Source organism: Pseudorca crassidens, chromosome 4 (genome assembly GCF_039906515.1).
Source record: "Pseudorca crassidens isolate mPseCra1 chromosome 4, mPseCra1.hap1, whole genome shotgun sequence".
In the NCBI taxonomy this organism is placed as follows: domain Eukaryota; kingdom Metazoa; phylum Chordata; class Mammalia; order Artiodactyla; family Delphinidae; genus Pseudorca; species Pseudorca crassidens.
The window spans coordinates 19,163,654-19,186,272 of NC_090299.1; the positions used below are offsets into that span (position 1 = coordinate 19,163,654).

A 22,619-nucleotide genomic window follows, 5' to 3' on the forward strand; every position below is an offset into this window, starting at 1 on the left:
AACAATGGTGAATATAAAAGTGGCATCAGTGCAGATGGGAAAATGCTACTTTAATTTTCACAAAAAAGGGAAAAGATAAATGTTTAGAAACTAAAAATTGTGGCCCACAGGGCAAAAGATTTGCTAGCCCTAGATAAACATTTTGAAAACCCTCAGGGGAAATGCATTTTTCATGAGAAGCCAATCATAAATATCATTTTCTGATAATTAAATTAGATGCGTGGGAAATTCTGTAGATATATTTTAACTTGATTTCAACAAAGTATTTTAGTTCCTTGAGGGTACAGAATGGGTCTTACTTGATTCTAGACTCCTAGTATTTACCACAGTCCCTGGAAGTTATCACAGTCCTAGTATTTACCATAGTACATCCTCAAAACATAGATTTATTGATTTGAATGCATGTGACGGTTGGAAAGAAACGGGGAAAATATTGCTGGGGACATACCTAGGTGGGTTGATAGCTTATAAAATAATCACATATAAAGAATTTCCATTGATAAACTGCCAGCATGGATAAGACACCAAAATTATCATACCCAGCCCTAAAAAATTAATTAATAAATCTAAAAAATAGTGAACAGAAATATGAAAATTAACAAAATACTTTCCTAAGTACTTATTTAATCCAAACTATCAGTATTTTGAAAACAATGAGAAAGACTACACATCAAAACAATAATGGTTTTAATTAAACAACAGAAAAATTAAAATATATAGAATAAGAACTGAACTTAGAGAAAGAACAAAATGACCTTAAGGAAAGTATTACAAAAGAAATATTAAAATTAATAGGCTATAAACAAACAAAAAAAGCCCAGTCATAAGGTGATTTGAATTTAACTAGAATTTATTGTCACTGTTTAAATCAAATTTAAATGTTTTTATTTACTAAAGTTGCCTCATTTACAGCTAAACCAAAATATAATCTAACATGAATGAAATATTGACAAAAACTGGTTACTATGCTAACATATATATTCCTCAAATTGATTAATGTTTAATAAGAACCACTGTCATTTGGTTATGTTACTGTTCACCAGGCACTGGTTATAAGCTTTGCATCCATTATTTACTGAATCCTAATGACAGCCATAGTAGGTATCTATCCTTGTCTCCATTTTTCAAATGATGAAACTTAGGTTTAGGAAGCAAACAACTTGTCTTGTCCAGGGTCAATACTCAATCCTGAGCAATCTAATTCTGGACTTTACACTCTCAACCTATTTGCTATGCTACCTTAGGCCCTTATTTTCTCAAGTAACCCTACCATTACTGAATTTAACATAGGCAAACTTCACAAAAATTGCATTAATAACCTCTACATATTAAGTGCACAGTGTTAAGTTCATAATAAGAATCCAATAAATTACAGAGAAAGCTAAGTTTCAGGACTCAAACCCATCTACAATCTGACAAGTTATCAGACAGTTCAGCAACATGTTTACATCTTTGGTGTTGAAATATACAAGAGCATTTTAACTACTATTAAATAAGTCAGCAATCAGCAACAGAAGAAAAGTATTCAAATCCTGCTACTTCTATCTTGTAGTTGCCAAGTAACTCTTCATTAACATAAATCTTTCAGGTGACACTTTCTGGAAAATGATACACTTTATAAACACTACTTTATAATCAAGAATATGTACCTGATGTTTCTGAAATTCTTGGTTCAGTTTCATCCAATTGTAGAAGCTCATCAAGAGCTAATTTTGCTGCATTGGATCTAGACTCCTTTTTATTTTGTCCCAGTCCAGTCTTGTATTGAATACCATCCACCACAGCACAAAAAGCAAAATATGGTCCCATAACATTACCTTGAAAAATAACTCAGAATGAATGCTGTAATACTTCACAGTATGATCTTGCAAAAGATGTCTGTTACATAGAAAAACATCCCAGTACAACTGTAGAAAACTATCTCAGCCTACCAGTTATTCTGCAGAGCCAATACAGGTTAAAAGTAAAGTGGAGTGGGCCCCTGAACTAGTTCTGAGGAATCCTTCAAGCAGCCAGTTTGGCTCCAGATTCAGCATGAACAATAGGGCCAGCTTAGAGTACACATCACACACAGAGTGACAGTGCCTTGTATAATTCCTGGCAATGGTAAGCATCCCAATATCTATCTAATGATCAATGAGAGGGAAGATGTGGAGCCTCTGGCAACATGTCTCTTCTTTCGAACTTCAATACCAATGAAGTTGAACAACTCCTACACTCCGAGTGCCCTGATACTCTTATAAGCTCCGGAACAGAAGGAATCCCTTTGAAGAAATCTTATGTTTCTATCAGGGAGTCACAATAAGCAATCCAACCCATCACAGCCTTACGGTGTGTGTGGGGGATTTACAAGGAAAACCAAACCGTAAATAATAATAAGAAAAGATATGCTAAAGAACTGAACTGTCCAGTCACCCAAAATTCCCGGAAAAATTACCTTTACACAGTTACATTTACCTAGTTCATATTTGCCTGATGAAAAATGAAATGGAACCATCTTCTAAATTTACAAGCCAAAGATTTTTCTGGTTCAAGTTTTACTTGGTATTCAGACTATAGGAGGCCTTTAAGAAACTTAAGTCTCCACTCTGGTTACAAATGGCTACATACAGTGTCACTCCACATAAGCCTCATTATTATTGTATTATCTTGTCTTCTTACATATTCCATTAACTTCTGGGTTTTTCTTTAAGATGTACATCAAGAATTTAGAAGCAACTCCAGACTGCATCAGGGTAAACTGTTTTCCTCCTAACATCTATGACCTCAGTTTCCCAAATTCCTTCCTTCATGATCACCTGGGTTCCAATCCAAATTTAGTAAACCTGAGCCTATTTTATATTTTTAACAAGTGGCCCAGATGATTCTTATTTGTGAGATATTATGTGTCAAATTTGTTAATAAGTACTCTGTGTCAGAGTGCTGAGGCTTTAAGCTTCATCCTGTTTCTACCCCAGGTTCTCAAACTTGATCATCATCTAAATCCATACTAAAGAGCTTGTTAAAAAATATTGACACTCTGGTTTTTCTACCAAATCTACTGAATTAGATTATTCAGCTAGTACTATGCACATAAAATGAACACCATTAACAATCACTGGATTGTGTTTTTGAGTTTTTGCTTTGTTCAACGAAGAGTTGCCCTGATAAGTTTTCTTCGTACTGTGACCAATAGTTTACATTTTCCAAGGGCAGTCTGAGAAGAATGGCAGAAAGCTAATTACACAGAAATTCAGTCCATAGTATTGATCATATGAAGTTATCCAACCTACAGTGATAGAACCTAGGAAAACTTCACTTCATTATTAAGACCCTATTTTTGTCACCTGTTAATTTTCCTAATCACTAGTCATAAGGTTAAGAAATCACAAACTTCTTTACATCTTTTACTAATCTGTACTCCTGTAGCCTTCCACAGGCCCAATATGCTAACAGATTCTTCTGGCAGGGGACAGTTTAAGAGAGAATGGAGATATTTAGTCAAAGACAAGTCTGCAGACAGAGAATCAATCAGGTAACTGCTATTTTCCCTTATACTTTATAAAAATTAGGTTCTGAAATATAAATTTCAGAAGCCAAATTTGACTATAATTTTCATTAGGCATCATCATCACAGAATACCCATAAAATCATCAGAGTCCAAATATTCAACATCCCTACAGAAGTATATTTATGCTATAAGAAGTACTTACAATTGAAAATAATCTACAAGGCTGATGAGATTTAAACTAGCCATACACAAAAAATTAAAATTTAGTATTTTAGAACTTTTGTATGAGTAAATTTAGAGGCTCAAAAGGCTAAAGAAGTATGAACATAAAAATTTCTGAAGTACCCTTGTGAAGACATACTAGCAATTATCTAACCCCGACATTAGGCAAATAAATAAGATAATCAAATTTTGTACCACTTATATACTGTTTTCAATAGGAAAATATTTTCTAGTACTGGAACAACCAGATACAACTTCACACTTGCCTGTTGTTACTGTTTCCTTAAGGTCAAACTGAACCCGCTGCATTTGCGCAAACTGGTGCAAGGCTGATACCGGATTTATCTCTCCATGCTTGTATTTCATTATAAATTCCTTAGGTATTTTTTTTGGAGGAAGGAGAGGATTTGAAATAGGTGAAAGACCTTTGGAGAGCGATGGTTCTGGAAAATTACCTAAAAATAAATGTTTACGCTTGTCAACTTGGTTAAATTAAAAAGAATAATAAGACAAGCAAAAGCACCAAACCCTTTCCTAAAATGGAAGGTGTTCCAGACACATTTAGTCACATGTGTTTTTCATTAACAATGAGTTTCTACTACTAAAGAAGTGTAACCTGTTACTGTATATATCTTTTAGAGTACTATTTTGCAAAGTACTATCATTGTCATATAATTAAGTGATATCAAAGAATCCTAGAATTTCAGCGATGTCAAGGTCTTCAGAGGCTCCCTAAGCCAGTTTTATCCATGATGTCATTAAGGCCTAAAATGTATTAAGACAGATTTGGGACTAGAACCTAGTTTCTACTTCCCATTCACTATTTCATATTACCTTTCACGTTGAATTCAATCAAATTTTTAGTGTGTCTGTCCCTGCTTTACACTTAACACTCTACTGAGTGATACGTGGAATAGAAACCAGTATAAATCCAGTCCTCTCTCCTGAAGGGGATGACACAGCCTCACCTCAAAAAGGCAAGACACACTGGAAGTGGTTGTACACCCAAGTGGTAAAGAACAATTAAGTCAGTAGCCAAGGGAAGGACTTCTACTGTGCTGGGAGTCAAATCCAAGTTTCAGCCGGGACATGGCCACAGGTAAATGGATATATATCCAGGAAACATTTAAACCGGGGGCTCAACAAAACTAACTGGCCATCTCAGAATCTTAAAGAACGCTGGCGTTAGTACAAATGTAAAAGAGTTTGTACCCGTCACTTGAGTAACCCTGGATGTCATGTTCGACAGGCTGTAACTTTCCGAGGAACATCCTGTGGGTGTGGTTACCGTCTGGGCTGATGGCTGAACTGCCAAGTTCTTTTTCAGCATCTGGGCAAAGCTAGGGACCCGAGAACCCTGAAACCAGTCATCGTGGCCAGACATTTTCTCACCTACAAATTGTAAGAAAGTTGGCAGAAGACAAAAAAAAAAAGTATTACGTAAACTAAAAATACTCTGAAATAAAAACCAACCACATTCCCATAAGCGGCCTTTACACACACATGACAAGCGCTAAACCTCTAACTGATGTCACGGCTGCTCTGTGCCTACAGTTTTACGGGTGACAAAACTCTCTCTCCTAAATCCCTCCCCCAAAGCACTACTACAAAAAGGAAAGAAGGGACGAAGTGGTCCGTGGTGAAAAGCCCTTCCTCGGGTGTCAGGAAAAACAACAACAACAAAAAGAATACATTTGAGACCCGCATCGGCCCTCCCGTTGGCGGCCTCCCGAGTCCCAGCCTAACATCCACTCACCAAAATTGTCCTTCTTGCCCTGCTGGCCAGACCCTGCCGGCGGGCAGCTCTGACGGAGCCGCAGGCCGGGTGCTCGCCGGCCGGCTGCCGCCGACGCCGTGGCTTCTTCCTCCCTGCCTCAACCTCTCACTTCAAACCGCTTGGCCTGACAACCACACGGCCAGGGTTGCGTCTTTCTAATGGCTGCCTCACGGCGTCCCTGCAGGCCAGGGACTGACGCCCCCGCGCTCTGCCTCAACCAGTCACCAACCGTCTCCTAGGCTCAAGCTACCGCCCCCCGCGCCTGCGCCTACGCGTGCCCGCCGCGCTCCACGGCTTGCGTCGCCAAGCGTCGGGATGCCGCAGAACGTCGCGCACGTTTAAGGCCGCGGGTTGTGTTCCCAGCTTTCCGAGGGTGGGTATCCAGGCCTCTTGGCCGCCTTGACTGCTGGAGCACGCCGGTAACGTTGAGCAGTTCGGCCCCTTCGCTCCCCTGCTCGACACCCTCTACGCACACCTGTCCCCTACTCACTCGATCCTGACAGAGCACTGGAATGGGGTCTCCTTATCTAGGGTCCTTGGAGGCAGCCCTGTGTGTGTGTGTGTGTGTGTGTGGGTAGTTTCAAGGAAAGCCTTCGCTTTGTCCCCAGTTATACTCTGAGAAGGTCCCTGTGGACAGGGTTTGGCCTCACGGTGTCTTTATTGTTTACAGGAAAAAAAAACACCCTGGATTCTTGCAGAAGCTTCACATGGGGCCAAGCCAGGAACAGTCCTGAAAACAGGTATGGCAAACCCAGTGTGCCTGTCCTCAGTTCTTGGCTCTTGTGAAAATTGAAGGAGGCTCTGATAGAGGTGTTGCTGAGAGACCGTTGAAAATATTTTAACTAGTATTTTACTAAACAAGATTTGGCATGTAACTCATGGAATTGAGTGAGATTGTTATAAAAAAATTTAAATGACCCTCTACTTCTTTACGTGGGAAAGGCTTCTCAAGGGTTAAATCACTTTTAAAAAATAGAAAAAATAACAGAATTGATGGTGTGCTACCTCATTATAGCAAGAAGTAATATCCGTCCACAAATACATGGGTTAATTGGGAGAAAAAACAACATCATTTCTCTCATTAAGTAGTGCATTTTCAATAAAAGCAGCATATTCTTTAGTGGTTATCAGAATGTGTTGATTATGACGTTTTGATCAAGTGCTCGTTGATAACTGTAATGATAACTCAGTCTAGGTTTTTTTTCCTTTAATATTTAGAAACTTTTGCTTACAGGAGATTAAAAAGTTCAAATGTTGCCAAGAAGTGTGGTAAAGATGGTGAATAAAACTTCTAAGTACAAAATTATATAATTACATTAGGATCAGTTTGAGTAGGGACACGGAATGGAAATAGAAGCTAAAGAAGTAAAAGGAATGGTTAAAAATTACTCTTAAAGATAAAGCATATGTATATAATGTTTTATTTTGTAATAATTTTAGATTTACAGAACACTTGTAAAGATAGAGTTCCTCTATACTCTTCCATTCTTCCATCCAGTTTCCCCTAGTGTTAACATCTTACATAGCATAGTACATTTATCAAAACTAAGCAATTCACATTGGTACAAAACTACTAACTGTACTATATACTTTATTCGGATTTCACCAGGTTTTTAATTAATGTCCAGATTCAACCCAGGATACCCCATTGCACTTAGCAGTCATGTCTCTTTCGTCTTCTGTGGTTTAAATGGTAGTTTCTCAGTCTTTCCTTTTTATGACTTTGATCCTTTTGAAGAGTACCAGTTGGATATTCTGTAGAATGGCCCTCAATTTACATTTGCCTAATGTTTTCTCATGCTTAAACAAGAGTTAAGGATATTTGGTAAGACTACTGTGGAGGTAAAGTGCGCATCTTGTGGCATATCAAGGAGTACATGATATCAGCAACTATTAGTGGTGATGTTAACCTTGATGACTTGTTAAGGTTGTGTCTGTCAGGTTTCTCCACTCTGAAGTTACTATTTTCCCTTTTCTATACTCTGTTAGAAGGAAGTCCAGCATACACACAAGGGGAGGGAAATAGAGATACATCTCCTGGAGAGAAGAGTATCACAGTTTATAGACATATGTTAAAACCACCATGTTAATAAATATTTTGAGGGAGATAATTTGAGGCTATGTAAATATCCTGTTTCACCCTGGAGTTTGACTAATTTTCATTTTGCCTAAAGCAGTTATTACTGTGGTATTCTTATTTTTTTAAATAAGTTTTCTCAGTTAAATTTCTTCTTTTTTATTAAAATATAATTGACACATAACATTATATTAGTTTCAGTTGTAAAACATGTGATTTAGGGCTTCCCTGGTGACACAGTGGTTAAGAATCCGCCTGCCAATGCAGGGGACACGGGTTCAAGCCCTGGTCCAGGAAGATCCCACATGCCATGGAGCAACTAAGCCCGTGTGCCACAACTACTGAGCCTGCTCTCTAGAGCCCGTGTGCCAGAACTCCTGAGCCTGCAAGCCATAACTACTGAAGCCTGTGCGCATAGAACCTGTGCTCAGCAACAAGAGAAGCCACCGCAATGAGAAGCCTGTGCACTGCAATGAAGACCCAACACAGCCAAAAATAAATAAATTTATTTAAAAAAAAACATGATTTAGTGTATGTATATATTGCAGGTTGATCACCACAACAAGTGTAGTTAACATCACCACATACAGTTATAAATATTTTGTTTGTGATAAGAACTTTTAAGATCTACTATCTTAGCAAATATTGTGCATAACATCCCCAGGACTTATAACTGGAAGTTTGTACCTTTGACATCCCCACTCGTTGCCTCTGGCAACCACCCATCTGTACTCTGAATCTATGACTTCATTTTTTTTTTTTTGCGGTACGCGGGCCTCTCACTGTTGTGGCCTCTCCCGTTGCGGGGCACAGGCTCCGGACGCGCAGGCCTTGCGGCCATGGCTCACGGGCCTAGCTGCTCTGCGGAATGTGAGATCTTCCCGGACCGAGGCACGAACCCGTGTCCCCTGCATCGGCAGGCGGACTCTCAACCACTGCGCCACCAGGGAAGCCCTATGACTTCATTTTTTAAAAATTCGATATGTAAGTGAGATCATACAGTATCTGTATTTCTCTGTCTTATTTCCCTTAGCATAATGCCCTCAAGGTCGATCCATGTTGTTGCAAATGGCAAGATTTCCTTCTTTCTATGGGTGAATAATATTCAGTTGTGTGTATATATACATATATGTGTGTGTGTATATATATATATATATCATCTTTATCCATTTCACCATTGATGGACAGTTAGGTTGTTTCATGTCTTGGCTATTGTAAATAATGCTGCAGTGAACATGGGGGTGCAGATATCTTTTCCAGTTACTTTTTTCATTTCCTTAAGATAAATACCCAGTGGTGGAAATGCTGGATCGTATGGTAGTTCTATGTTTAATTTTTTGTGGAACCGCTATACTGTTTTCCATTACCAGTGAAGGAATTTACATTCCCACTAACAGTGTATGGGAGTTCCCTTTTTCTCCACATCCTCACCTGGTATTTCTTTCTTTCTTTCTTTTTTTTTTTTATTGGGGTATTGTGGTCTTACAATGTTGTGTTAGTTTCTACTGTACAGTGAAGTGGAGTTCCCTGTGCTATACAGCAGGTTCTCATTAGTTATCTATTCTCTATATATTAGTGTATATATGTTAATCCCAATCTCCCAATTCATCCAACCCCCCATCCCCCCTTGGTGTCCATACGTTTGTTCTCTATATCTATTCACCTGTTATTTCTTGTCTTTTAAATAATAGCTGTTATCAGATGTGAAGTAGTACCTCATTGTGGTTTTGATTTGTATTTCCTTGATGATTAGTGATGTTGAGCATTTTTTCATGTACCTGTTGGCCATCTGTATACATTCTTTGGGGAAAATGTGTATTCAAATCTTCTTCCCATTTTAAAAATCAGATTGTATGGGGTTTTTATATTGAGCTTTATGATCTCTTTATATATTTTGATATTAACCCCTTATCAGATATACTATTTGCAATTTTTTCCCCTTTCCATAGGTTGCTTTTTCATTTTGTTAATGGTTTCCTTTCCTGTGCAGAAACTTTTTAGTTGAATATAGTCTCACTTGTTTATTTTTGCTTTTGTTGCCTTTGCTTTTGGTGTCAAATTCAAAAAATCATTGCCAAGACCAAAGTCAAGGAGCTCACCACCTATGTTTTCTACTAGGAGTTTTGTGGTTTCCAGTCTTATGTTCAAGTCTTTAATCCTTTTTGAGTTTATTTTTGTGAATGGTGTGAGATAGTGGTCTAGCTTTATTTTTTTGCATGTGGCTGTCCAGTTTTATTGGAGAGACTAACCATTGTATATTCTTGGCTTTTTTATCATAAATTAATTGACCATACATGCGTGGGTTTATTTGTGGGCTCCCTGCTCTATTCTATTGATCTGTGTGTCTGTTTTGTGCCAGTACCATACTGTTTTGACTACTGTAGTTTATTGTGTAGTTTGAAATCAAGAAGCATGATGCCTCTGACTTTGTTCTTTCTCAAGATTGCTTTGGGTATTTGGGATCTTTTGTTGTTCCATACAAATTTTAGTATTGTTTGTCTATTTCTTTGAAAAAAATGCCATTGGAAATTTGAGAGGGATTGCACTGAATCTGTAGATTGCTTTGGGTAGTATGGACATATAAACAATATTAATTTTTCCAATCCATGAGAATGGAATGTTTTTCCATTTATTTGTGTCATCTTCAGTTTCTTTCATCAGCGTCTTATAGTTTTCACCATACAGGTTTTTCAGCTTCTTGGATAATTTCTTCCTAGGTATTTTATTCTTTTTTGATACAATTGTAAATGGGATTATTTTCTTAATTTCCCTTTCTGATAGTTCTTTTTTTTAAAATTTATTTTATTTTTATTTTTGGCTGTGTTGTGACTTTGTTGCTGCACACAGGCTTTTCTCTAGTTGTGGCGAGCAGGGGCTACTCTTCGTTGCAGTGCGCGGGCTTCTCATTGTGGTGGCTTCTCTTGTTGTGGAGCATGGGCTCTAGGCATGTGGGCTTCAGTAGTTGCAGAACACAGGCTCAGTAGTTGTGGCTCGTGGGCTCTAGAGCACAGGCTTAGTAGTTGTGACGCGTGGGCTTAGTTGCTCTGCGGCATGTGGGATCTTCCCAGACCAGGGCTTGAACCCGTGTCCCCTGCATTGGCAGGCAGATTCTTAACCACTGTGCCATCAGGGAAGCCCCAATAGTTCTTTATTAGTGTATATAAATGCACCAGATTTTTGTATGCTGATTTTGTATCCTGCAACTTTACTGAATTTGTAAATTAGATCTAAGTCTTTAGGGTTTTCTATTTGTAATATGTCATTTGCAAATAGAGATAGTTTTAATTCTTTCATTCCAATTTGGATGCCTTTCATTTATTTTTCTTGCCTCTAGCTAGGACCTCCAATACTATGTTTAATAAAAGTGGTAAGAGTGGGCATCCTTGTCTTGTTCTTCATCTTAGAGGAAAACCTTTGAGCTTTTCACCGTTGAGTATCATGTTACCTGTGGGCTTATCATAAATGGCTTTCGTTATCTTGAGGTATGTTCCCTCTATACCCAATTTGTTGAGAGTTTTTTATCATAAGTGGATGTTGAATTCTGCATATATTGAGACAATTATATTTATTCTTCTTTTTGTTAACTTGATATATCACGTTGATTGATTTGCAGGTGTTGAACCATCCTTGCATCCCTGTAATAAATCCTATCTGATCATGGTGCATGATCCTTCTTTTAATGTATTGTTGAATTCAGTTTGCTAATATTTTGTAGATGGTTTTTACTTCTGTGCTGATCAGGAATATTGACCTATTATTTTCTTTTCTTGTGCTGTCCTTGTCTGGTTTTGGTGTCAGGGTAGTGCTGGCTTCATAAAATGAGTTTTGGGATATTCCTTCCTCTTGCATTTTTGGCAAGAGATTGAGAAGGATTGGTATTAATTCTTTTTAAACGTTTGGTAGAATTCCCCAGTGAAGGTATCTGGTCCTGGACTTTTGTCTGTTGGGAGGTTTTTGATTATTGATTCAGTCTCCTTACTAGTAATTGGTCTGTTCATATTTTCTACTTCTTCCTGATTCAGTCTTGGTAGGTTGTGTGTTTCCAGGAATTTATTTCTCCTAGGTTGTTCAATTTGTTGGTGTATAATTGTTCATAGTAGTATCTTAGGATCATTTGTATTTCTGTAGTATCAGTTGTAATGTATCTTCTTTCATTTATGATTTTATTTATTTGAGCCTTCTCTTTCTTTCTTGTTGACTCTAGCTAAAGGTTTTTCGATTTTGTTTATCTTTTCAGAGAGCCAGCTCTTAGTTTCACTGATCCTTTCTATTGTCTTTTTTCCTCTTCCAGTTTTATTGAGATATAGTTGACATCCAGCACTGTATGAATTTAAGGTGTACAGCATAATGATTTGACTTATATACATCATGAAATGATTATCACTATAGGTTTAGTGAACATCCATCATCTCATATAGATATGAAATTAAAGAAAGAGAAAAAAATGTTTTCCTGTGATGAGAACTCAGAATTTACTCTCTTAACAACTTTCATACATAACATACAGCAGTGTTAATTATATTTATCATGTTGTACTTTACCTCCCCAGTACTTACTTATCTTATAACTGGAGGTTTCTACCTTTTGACTGCCTTCGTCCAATTGCTCCTCCTCCTAATCCCTGCTTCTGGTAACTATGAGTCTGGTCTCCTTTTCTATGAGTTTATTTGTTTTTGAAGTATAATTGACCAACAACATTGTGTTAGTTCCTGTTACAGAACATAGTGATTTGATCTTTCTACACAGTTCAAAATAATCACCACAGTAAATATAGTTACGATCTGTTACCATAAAAAGATACTACAGAGTTACAGACTGTATTCCCCACGCTATACATTTCATACCTGTGACTCATTTATTTTACAACTGGAAGTTTGTACCTCTTAATCTCTCTCATTTATTTCTTTCCACCCCCTCCAGCCCCTCTCCCATCTAGCAACCACCTGTTTGTTCTCTATATCTGTAACTAGGTTGAGCTGCATTCCACAGGCCTGCAAGTTTTGTAATTGCCTAGCCTCAAGACTGAAGAAAAAGCCCATAGACAGCGATATCGGTGGTTTATTGGATAGAGGATCTTACACATCTGAAGCAAGGAGTTCCTGGAGCAGCACTCCACCATGTATGGCGGACAGCAGGCAGGACACAGCAGCTGTCGTTGCTACTAGGGGAAGAGGGAGGTTACTAGTTGTAGGTGGAATTGACATCAGGTTGGCTTATTGGTTACCAGGGAAACCAGCAAAGGGGCATGTCCATCATAACCCCTTTGATAAACTAGGAGGGCGGAGCCTTTCTGATCTAAAGATTATAACAATCACTATCTGATGCTGGGGGCAACCATGTAGGCAGTTACTGATTAGGCTCTATGAATGAGAGAGAAGGTTAGTCATTTGAGTAGCATGTAGATAAAGCATGTACTGGTTGAGCAAGGGATGTACAGAGAGCAAGAGAATCTCCATCTTGAGTGGCCTGATGGTATATTCTGTTTCTGTTTTGTTATGTTTATTCATTTGTGTTTTTTTATATTTTACATATAAGTGAAATAATACAGTATTTTCTTTCTCTACATGACTTATTTCACCTAGCATAATACCTTCTTGGTCCATTCATGTTGTCGTGTCAGGCAAGTTTTCATTCTTTTTTTCTGGCTGAGTAATATTCCTCTGTGTGTGTGTATGTATATATACATATATGTGTATGTATAGGTACCACATCTTTGTCCATTCATCTTTGGTGGGTACTTAGGTGGCTTCCATATCTTAGCTATTGTAAATAATGCTGCTATTAACATATATTTTTTCTAATTAATGTTTTTGTTTTCTTTGGATAAATACCCAAGAGTGGAATTGCTGGATCATATGGTAGTTCTATTTTTAATTTTTTAAGGAATCTCTATACTGTTTTCATAGTGACTGCACCAATTTACATTCCCACCAACAGTGTATGAATGTTCCCTTTTCCACATCCTTGCCAGTATTTGTTATTTGTTGTCTTTTTCACGATAGTCATTCTGACAAGTGTGAGGTGGTATCTCATTGTGGTTTTGATTTGCATTTCTTTGATGGTTAGTGATGTTGAGCAGCTTTTCAATTGCCTTTTGGCCATCTGTATGTCTTCTTTGGAAAAATGTCTGTTCAGATCCTCTGTCCATTTTTAATAGGGTTGTTTTATTGATCTTGCGTTGTATGAGTTTTTTTATATTTTGGATCTTAACCCCTTATCAAATGTGTCATTTGCAAATATCTTTCTGCCATTCAGTAGGTGGCCTCTCATTTTGTTGATAGTTTCCTTTGCTCTGCAAAAGTTTTTTAGTTTGATGTAGTCCCGTTTGTTTATTGTTGCTTTCGTTCCCTTGCTTGAGGAGACATATCCAAAAGAATATTACTAAGGCTGATGTCAAAGAGCTTACTGGGTGTGTTTACTTTTAGAAGTTTTATGGTATCTAATCTTATATTTAAGTATTTAATCCATTTTGAATTTATTTTTGTGCATAGTGTGAGAGAGTAGTCCAGTTTGATTATTTGGCATGTAGCTGTCTAATTTTCCCAAGACCATTTGTTGAAAAAGCTGTCTTTTCCCCACTGTATATTCTTGCCTCCTTTGTGGTTGATTAATTGCCCATATAAGTGTGGGTTTATTTCTGGGTTCTCTAGTCTGTTCCATTGATCTATGTGTCTCTTTATGTGCCAATACCAGACAGTTTTAATGACTGTATCTTTGTAGTATAATTTGAAATCAGGGAACATGATACCTCCAGCTTTGTTCTTCTTAAGATTTTTCTTTGGCTATTCAGGGTTTTTTTGTGTTTCCATACAAATTTTAGAATTATTTGTTCTAGTTCTGTGAAAAATGCCATTGATATCTCAAACTCTTGTGGTTGTCTAAGTAGTCTACTTTGTTCTTAGTGCCTCTCTGTAGTTGAGCATGTGCCAAAATCTTTCATTGTCCCAAAAGGGAGGACTTCAGTCATTACCTAGATGCAGACTGATTGGAAGCTGGACCCTCAGGGATCAGCTTTTAAAGTATGAAGACTTTTGGGGGAAGACTCAGCAGTAGGCTTTTCTGTTTCATGGGAAGACTCAGCAATGGGCTTTGCAGTTTGCTCCCTCTGCATTGAGTTCTGGGGTGACAGCTAATTAAGAACTTTTCTTTGTTTGCTTCCATCCCATTTAACCCACAAACCCAACCCTACTAGCCACCAGAGCCAGGCTATCAAGAGCTGTGTCCTCTGGGTGGCAGCTACAAAAGCTGTGGTACCAGGCATGTGCACAAGCTCCTTTCTCAGAGAGACACTGGTGACCTGACTTGGGGCAGAGGGAAAACATGAAGATGGCACCCACCAGCCTCTCTGGTCTCTGGAGAGGTTTTCAATGGTCCCTTATATACTTGTTTTAGTTGAAGCCTGCCCCTCAGGCCACAGGTAGGAAGATAAATTAATAAGCTGCTTTCACAGAAAGACTGGGCATGTCAGTCTGCTGCTTCTCCACCATGCCCTGGGGGAATAGCCAGTTAAGAACTCTGTTTTTTACAGTCCTGTGGGACTTACGAATATAAGCCTTTCTGTCCACCAGAGCCAGCAGTCAAGGGGTGACTCTTGGGTGATATGCACAAAAACTAGGGCACCAGATATGTGCACTAACCCCTTTCTGGGAGATACCATGACCTGGAGTTATGCAGAGGGAGAGCACAGGGCTTCCCTGGTGGCGCAGTGGTTGAGAGTCTGCCTACCGATGCAGGGGACACGGGTTCGTGCCCCGGTCCGGGAAGATCCCACATGCCGCAGAGCGGCTGGGCCCATGAGCCATGGCCGCTAAGCCTGCGCGTCTGGAGCCTTTGCTCCGCAATGGGAGAGTCCATAGCAGTGAGAGGCCCGCGTACCGGAAAAAAAAAAAAAAAAAAAGAGGGAGAGTACAAAGGTGTCCTCTGTTATCTTTGGAGAATATTTCAGTAGGGGCCTAATGTGTGTTACATTAGATGCCTGCCCCTTAGACCAAAGCTTTAAGATAAGCAAATAGACCTCTTTTACAGAAAGACTGGGTGTTTCAGTCAGCTTCCTCACCGCTTGGCCCAGGATGTCCTCAGAACTGTTTCTCAGTTCACTATAGCCTTCTGTGTTTTGTGGATGCAAGTCCTGTGTTGCTAGATGTTTTGGGGGCTCATCTCTCAGGTGCAGGTCTTAAAAGTTGCCAGGTGTGGGGTTCAGACCCTTTGTTCCTCAGGGAGAAGCTTGGAGTTGTGAGTTTCCTACTGATTGTGGGTCACCACACTAGGGGTGGGGTTTTCAGCAAGATTGTGTCTCAGCCTCTCCTGCCTGTTCCGATGTGGGGTTTTTTGGTCGCCCATTGCGTAGGAGTTTTTCAGCTAGTTTTGTGGTTTCTTTCAGAGGAAATTGTTTTATATGTAGCTGTATATTCGGTGTGTCTGTGGGAGGAGGTGAGTTCGGGATCTTACTACTTCACCATCTTGAACCATAACTTCTACTGTGGTGTTCTAATGGTGATTTTCTCTTTCTTTCATTCCTCTTACATTTGTTATTTGGAATTCTTTTTAAGAAACGTTTGTCCCCTTCCCTTACATACCAGTGTGGAGTCACTGATATTTATTTTATTATTTGGGTATAATCCATTACTGTCATTATTTTGTCGTTCAGATTATTCCAACATTGGGAGCTCTTTCATTGTTGCCTCCTGTGCCCTTTTGACATGTTCCCATTTTAAAGAAAGTATTTCCTTACTTTCTGGAACTATAAGATGTGCGTGTATTTTCCACGCCCCACACCTACTCCAGGAAGCCCTGGTTATTTTTACTGGATAATGATAATGAGAAACTAAGATCTTGGAGCTAGTTGTACTTGTTGCTTTAGAAGTGTCATTGCTTCTATGCTTGCACAGAAAACAGAACTAGTAAATATATTTAAGTATGCTAACTCATATATGCAGACACATTTGTATTTTGGTATCTGTACATGATGATGAGTTTATACCTTTGTCTGTAATCCAACACCACAACATTCATTCTAGCCTTCCCCCTCGCCTGTGTGTCTCTTCTTACTCTGACAATGAGAAATGTGGCTGTGTCTACAGTTTATCTGTTGAGCACGTAAAGTAGTCGCAGATTTGTTAACCAGTATGAGAAACATATTTACCAACTAAAGCACAGTGCTTAGTTCTTTTTTTATTCTTTAGTCTTACATTATCTGGTCAGAACACTGTTTTCCAGAGTTACTTAGGTCAGTTGTTTTTCCATCCCCTTCAGTGAGATCATGTCATGGTTTTATAACACAGTTATATTCATTTGTCACAGTCTGCACTTCATCCTGGCATCCCTCTTGGTCTTTTAAACTTGCATACAGTTAAGCTTACTTTCGTCAAGTGCAGTTCTGTGGGTCTTGACAGATACATGGGGTCATATATTGACCATCTCAGTTCCATGCAGAATGGTTCCATTACCCTAACATTTCCATATGTGACCCACCCCTGTTCCTTCCCTTTACTCTTGGAAATCACTGGTCTGTTTTCAGTATAGCTTTTTTTTTCCTTTTCTATAATGTCATACAAATAGTATCATACAATATGTAACCTTTTAGATCTGGCTTCTTTCATTTAGAAAAACACATTTAAGATTCAGCCAAGTTGTTAGGTGAATAAATAGCTTATTCATTTTTGTCGCAGAGTAGTATTCCATTGTATGCATATAACACTGTTTATCTGTTCACCTGTTGAAGGACATTTTGATTGTTACCACTTTTTGGTAATTATGAATACAGCTACTTATCTTAAGTAGGATTGCTGGGTTATACAGTAAGTGTCCTAGTCTGTTTGGCTGCTATAACAAAAATACCATAGACTGGGTGGCTTAAATAGCAAATATTTCTCATAGTTCTGGAGGGTTGCAAGTCCAGATTGCTGGCAGATTCCATGTCTGATGAAAGATGCCGCTTCCTGGTTCATAGATGGCCATCTTCTTGCTGTGTCTTCACATGGCAGAAGGGACAAGAGAGCAATCTGGAGTCCCTTTTATAAGGGCACTAATCCCATTCATAAGGGCTCATGATCTAATCACCACTCAGAGGTCCCACCTCCACTTACCGTCACATTGGGAATTAGGTGTCAAGATATGAATTTTAGGGAGGCCCCAACATTTGGTCCATAGCAGTAAACGTATACTTAAATTTAGAAAAAACTGCCAGAATTTTCCAGAGTGACTATAACATTTTTGCAATCCCACCAACAATAAATAATTCCTATTGCTGTGCACTCTTACCAGCATTTGGTATTGTTAGTTTTTTTAACTATTATTTTAGCCATTATAGTAAGTATGTAGTGGTATCTAATTGTTGTTTTAATACGCACTTCCCTAATGACTAATGATGTTGAGTATCTTTTCATATATCTTTGCCATTCTTTAGTTAAGTGTCTGTTCAAGTCTTTTGCCCATTTTCTAATTGGAAATTTTCTTATTAAGTTTGAAGAGTATTTGTATATTCTTTATACAGATCCTTCATTGGATATGTGGTTTGCAGATATGTTCTCCCAGTTAGTGGCTTGAGTATTTATTCTCTTAACAGTGTCTTTGTAGATCAGAAGTTTTTAATTTTGATCAAGTCCAATTTACAGGCATACCTTGGAGATATAGTATGTTCAGTTCCAGACCACTGAAATAAAGTGAGTATCACAGTAAAGCGAGTTAACACGAAGTTTTTTGTTTCCCAGTGCATATGAAAAATATGTTTACACTATACTGAAGCTTATTAAGTGTGAAATAGCATTATATCTAAAAAAACAATGCACATACCTTAATTTAAAAATACTTAATTGGTGAAAAATTCTAACCAGCATCTGATGATACAGGCTTGCCAAACATTCAATTTGTAAAAAAAAAAAAAAAAAAAAAAATGCAGTATCTGCGAAGCACAATAAAGCAAAGCTCAGTAAAACGAGGTATGCCTATGTCAGTGTTTTCTTTTATGGATCATGCTGTTGATACTGTCTCTAAAAACTCATTGCCAAACCCCAAGGTCACACATTTCCCCTATGTTTACTTCTAGACAGTTTTATAATTTTAAGTTAGGTATATGATATATTTTTCCACTTGGAGTTAATGTTTTGTATAAGGTAGTAGGATTATGTTGAGCTTCTTTTTTATGCCTATGGACATCCAGTTATTCCAACACCATTTGAGAAAACTATTTTTTTTCTATTGAGTTTCTTTTGCACCTTTGTCAAAAAACAATTTGGCATATTTATGTGAAGGCTACTTTTTCTTAAAACACTGGTTAGAACTTCCAGTATGGTATTATATATCATAGCAGTGAAACATTGCTTTGTTCTGGATTTTAAAGGGAAAGAATTCATTCTCTCACCATTAACTATGCTGTTAGCTATAGGTTTTTCACAGATGTCCTTTATTAAGCTTAGGAAATTCTCTTCTGTTCCTAATTTGATGAAGATTTTTTTTTTATTGTTAATGGATGTTGAATTTTCTTGAATGCTTTTTTGTATCTTTTGAGATCTTTTTCTTTTTTTTCTGTTCAGGAAGCATTTTATTGTTGCTCCAAGTTTAAGAATTTTCACTGACAGAAAATCAACTTTTAGAAACTCTCCCACATTGCTCTGCTCAGCTTCTGAATCTTGGGATTTGCAGACATTCAACATATTTCTCTCCAGTATGGACAATCATTTTACCCATGATTGATGGATCAGTCTTAACTTCCAAGTTCAATACTTGGCCTTTACTTAGGAAGCTCTTCAGGACCGTTTTTTAATTCAGTAAGAGTGGCTTCATCTAAAGAAGTTGCAGTGGTAACTCTGCAAGGTGCTTCTCTATGGTGGACACTCATTGTAGAAAAGGCAGAAATAACTCCAGCGATATTGTTCAAGTGACCATTTTCAGCAAGCAAATTGAGCAGGTTGGACATGAGGGGAGAAAACCTCTCTTTTGTTGTCATGTCATTTAAGCTTTTCACTTTAATGGAACGCTTTGCATAGGGATTCATAATAGAAGCAGCCGTTTTGGGTTCCTTCAAGATTTGTACTATTCCTTTTCTACTTGCTTCAGTTTATCCTGTTTAAATGCAGTAGAATAAAGAGCATATCAGAAAACGCTTTTGCGTACCTCGTGCAGTCAGATCTCATGTTTTTCAAACTTTACTAATGAAAAACCCGAGAGGCAGATAAATTCGTTAGCTTTCCCGACATCACAACAGCAGGTGAGGGTGAGCCAAGGGCTCTCCCTCCTGTACCACAGCCTCCACGGTGCCCTGGGGTCCTTTGTACATCTCACAAGCTCCGTCACTGTGCTGACTGCCAGGGAGTGCAAGATGGTGAGAACAGTCGCTGCTCTTGGAGACACAAAGAGCAAGCTGGGAGGACAGATTTGTGGGCAAATAATTGTGGCAGTGTGATAAGTGTCTGCTGAAGTATGGACAAGGAGTCCGAAGGGGAGATTCCTTGACTCTGCCTGGAGGTATTGGGGGAGGCATCCAGGAGGACATGCCCTGTGAGCTGACCTTGGAAGGGTGGGGCTGGATCGTGACCAAAGCACAGCCGTGAGTGGATGTTAGGCTGGGGGAAAGTGATGAAGAGGGGCGTTGTCTCATTCCTCTCATGGTCTTCAGGAAGTATCTTGTCCCTGCCATGGTAGCATTTACTAATTGTTAAGCGAGGGGCTGCAGAGTTCTTGCCAACATTGATTTCCTCATTCTCCCCTGCTCCCTGCTTTTTAAATTGCAAAAGCACTATAGGCTAATGGTAAAAATCGCAAGCAATACAAAAAACAAAATAGCAGTTAAAAAAAAAAAAAAAAAAGGGAAAGGTCTGTCTTATTCCTTCCTTAATCTCCTTACTTGAGACAGTCGCTATGAATATGTAGTTTGGTGGGTATTCTTCCAGTATTTTTCTATAGATATGCAGACATACAAACTATTTAGTTTGTTTTGCAGCAGTGAAGTTATATATATTGCTCTGCAGTTGCCTTTGTGGTAGTATGTGGGCAAATTGCCATTGTTTTTTTTAACAGCTGTAAGTTGTGTCCAGTGTTTTTGCAAGTACAAATACCTAACGTTGCAGTAAATATTCTCGTACATATAAAAAAAAACAAAAACATACCATATATCTGAACAGGTGGCCTCATCACAAGCTTGGCAAATGGCCTGACCACAGATGTGCTGAAGCATCACACCTGCAGGGAGAGCCCAGACACTGCTGGGGTGGCCATCTTCTTCTGGGTGGCTGTAGGTCAGAGGTCTTTCTTTTAAAATTTAGTTTGTTAATACAGTGAATTACATTGATTGATTTTCAAATGTTGAACCATCCTTGAATTTCTGGGGTGAACTTCACTTGTGTGTTATGTATTATCCTTTCAATATATTGCTGTGTTCAATTAGCTACTATTTTGTTGAGGATTTTTGCATCTGTGTTCATGAGGAATATTGGGCTATAAGTGTTTCTTTCTTGTAATGTCATTGGTTTTAACATTAGGATAATTTGGCCTCATAGAATCAGTTGGGAAGTATTCAGTATTCTACTTTCTGACAAAGATTAGGTAGAATTATTATTTCTTCTTTGAATGTTGTATTTTACAGTAAATTTTTCAGAATTTTTTCAGTAAAACCATCTGGGGCAGGAGTTTTCTTTTTTTTCAGGGCAGGGAGAAGGTTTTAACTTACAAATTCAATTTCTTTAATCAATATAGAAATATTTATGTTATCTATTTCTTAGGTGAGTTTTGGTATTTTGCACCTTTTAAGGGATTAGCATATTACATCTAAGTTTTGTGTAATTGTGCCAAATACATGGCCATATAATTTTTTATTATTATCTTAATGTCTGTGAGATAAGTAGTGATATCCCCTCTTTTATTCCTAATATTGGTAACTTGTGTCTTCTTCAGCCAGACTAGAGGTTGATCAATTTTATTGATGTTTTCAAAGAAGCAGATTTTGGCTTTATTGATTTTTTCCTGTTATTTTTCTGTTTAAATTTTATTTATCTCTGCTCTCATCTTTATTATGCCCTTCCTTCTTCTTGCTTTGGATTTGTTATTCTTGCTGTCTAATTTCTTTATTCAAGCATAGTTTACTGATCTCAGGTCTTCTTTTCTAATATGAATGTTTAATTCTATAAATTTCCCTCGAAGCACTGCTGTAGCTGCATCCCACAAATTTTGATACATTTTCATTTTCATTTAGTTTAAAATATTCTAAAATTTCCCTTGGGACTTCCTCCTTGACTCTTGGCTTACTTAGAAGTGTGTTGTTTAATTTCCAGATATTTCAGGATTTTTTTCAGATATCTTGTTTAATTCTGTTATGGTTTAAGACATACTATCTTTGTATGATTTCTATTTTATACTTGTTAAGGTTTGTCTTAGGGTTGAGTATGGTCTGTTTTGGGAATGTTCTGTTTGAACTTGGGAAGAATCTATATTCTGCTGTTGTTGGGTAGAGTGTTTTATAAATACCAGCTAAGTCGAGTTGACTTTTAGTGTTGTCCAGGTCATCTATATTTCTACTGATTTTCCTCCTACTTGTTCTATCAGTGACTAAGAGAGGCATCTTGATATCTCCAGCTATAATTGTGAATATGTCTATCTTTTCATTCCTATCTGTTTTTAGTTTTTACCTCACATATTTTAAAGTGTAGATGTATACACATATAGGATTATTATGTCATCCTGGATGACTGATCACTTTATGTCACATCACTGTTTGGTCTGATAATATAATATTCCTTGTTGTGTAGTTTATTTTTTATGAAGTTAATATATCTCCTCCAGCTTTCTTTTAGTGTTTTCATGATATGTATCCTTTCGTTTTAAACCTATCTGTATCTTTATATATAAAGTGAATTTATTGTGGTTAGTGTATGGTTAGGTTTTGTTTTTTTATCCAATCCAATATATATATATATATATATATATTTACTGGTATGTTAGGCAATTCACATTTAAAATGATTATTAATGTGGTTGGATTAAAATCTTTAATCTTAAGGCTAGATGTTTTCTGTTCCATTATTTTTTGCTGACTTCTCTGGGTTTAATTGTACATTTTTTTAT

General features: G+C 37.8%; 1 protein-coding gene and 1 pseudogene across 2 annotated transcripts in view; both read right to left on the reverse strand.

Annotated features, from left to right (window-relative positions):
* Positions 1 to 5,096, reverse strand: part of ADAD1 (adenosine deaminase domain containing 1) — a 44,991-nt gene extending 39,895 nt beyond the window's left edge. For both annotated transcript variants that reach the window (XM_067734666.1, XM_067734665.1), the window contains exons 1-3: positions 4,925 to 5,096; positions 3,979 to 4,167; positions 1,650 to 1,817 (exon numbers count right to left, since the gene is read on the reverse strand). In XM_067734666.1, coding sequence (XP_067590767.1) covers positions 1,650 to 1,817; positions 3,979 to 4,167; positions 4,925 to 5,096 — 529 coding nt within the window. The remainder of the gene's footprint in view (positions 1 to 1,649; positions 1,818 to 3,978; positions 4,168 to 4,924) is intronic.
* Positions 5,097 to 19,153: 14,057 nt separating this feature from the next.
* On the reverse strand, positions 19,154 to 20,778 carry LOC137223086 (ATP synthase subunit O, mitochondrial-like; annotated as a pseudogene).
* Positions 20,779 to 22,619: the final 1,841 nt, after the last annotated feature.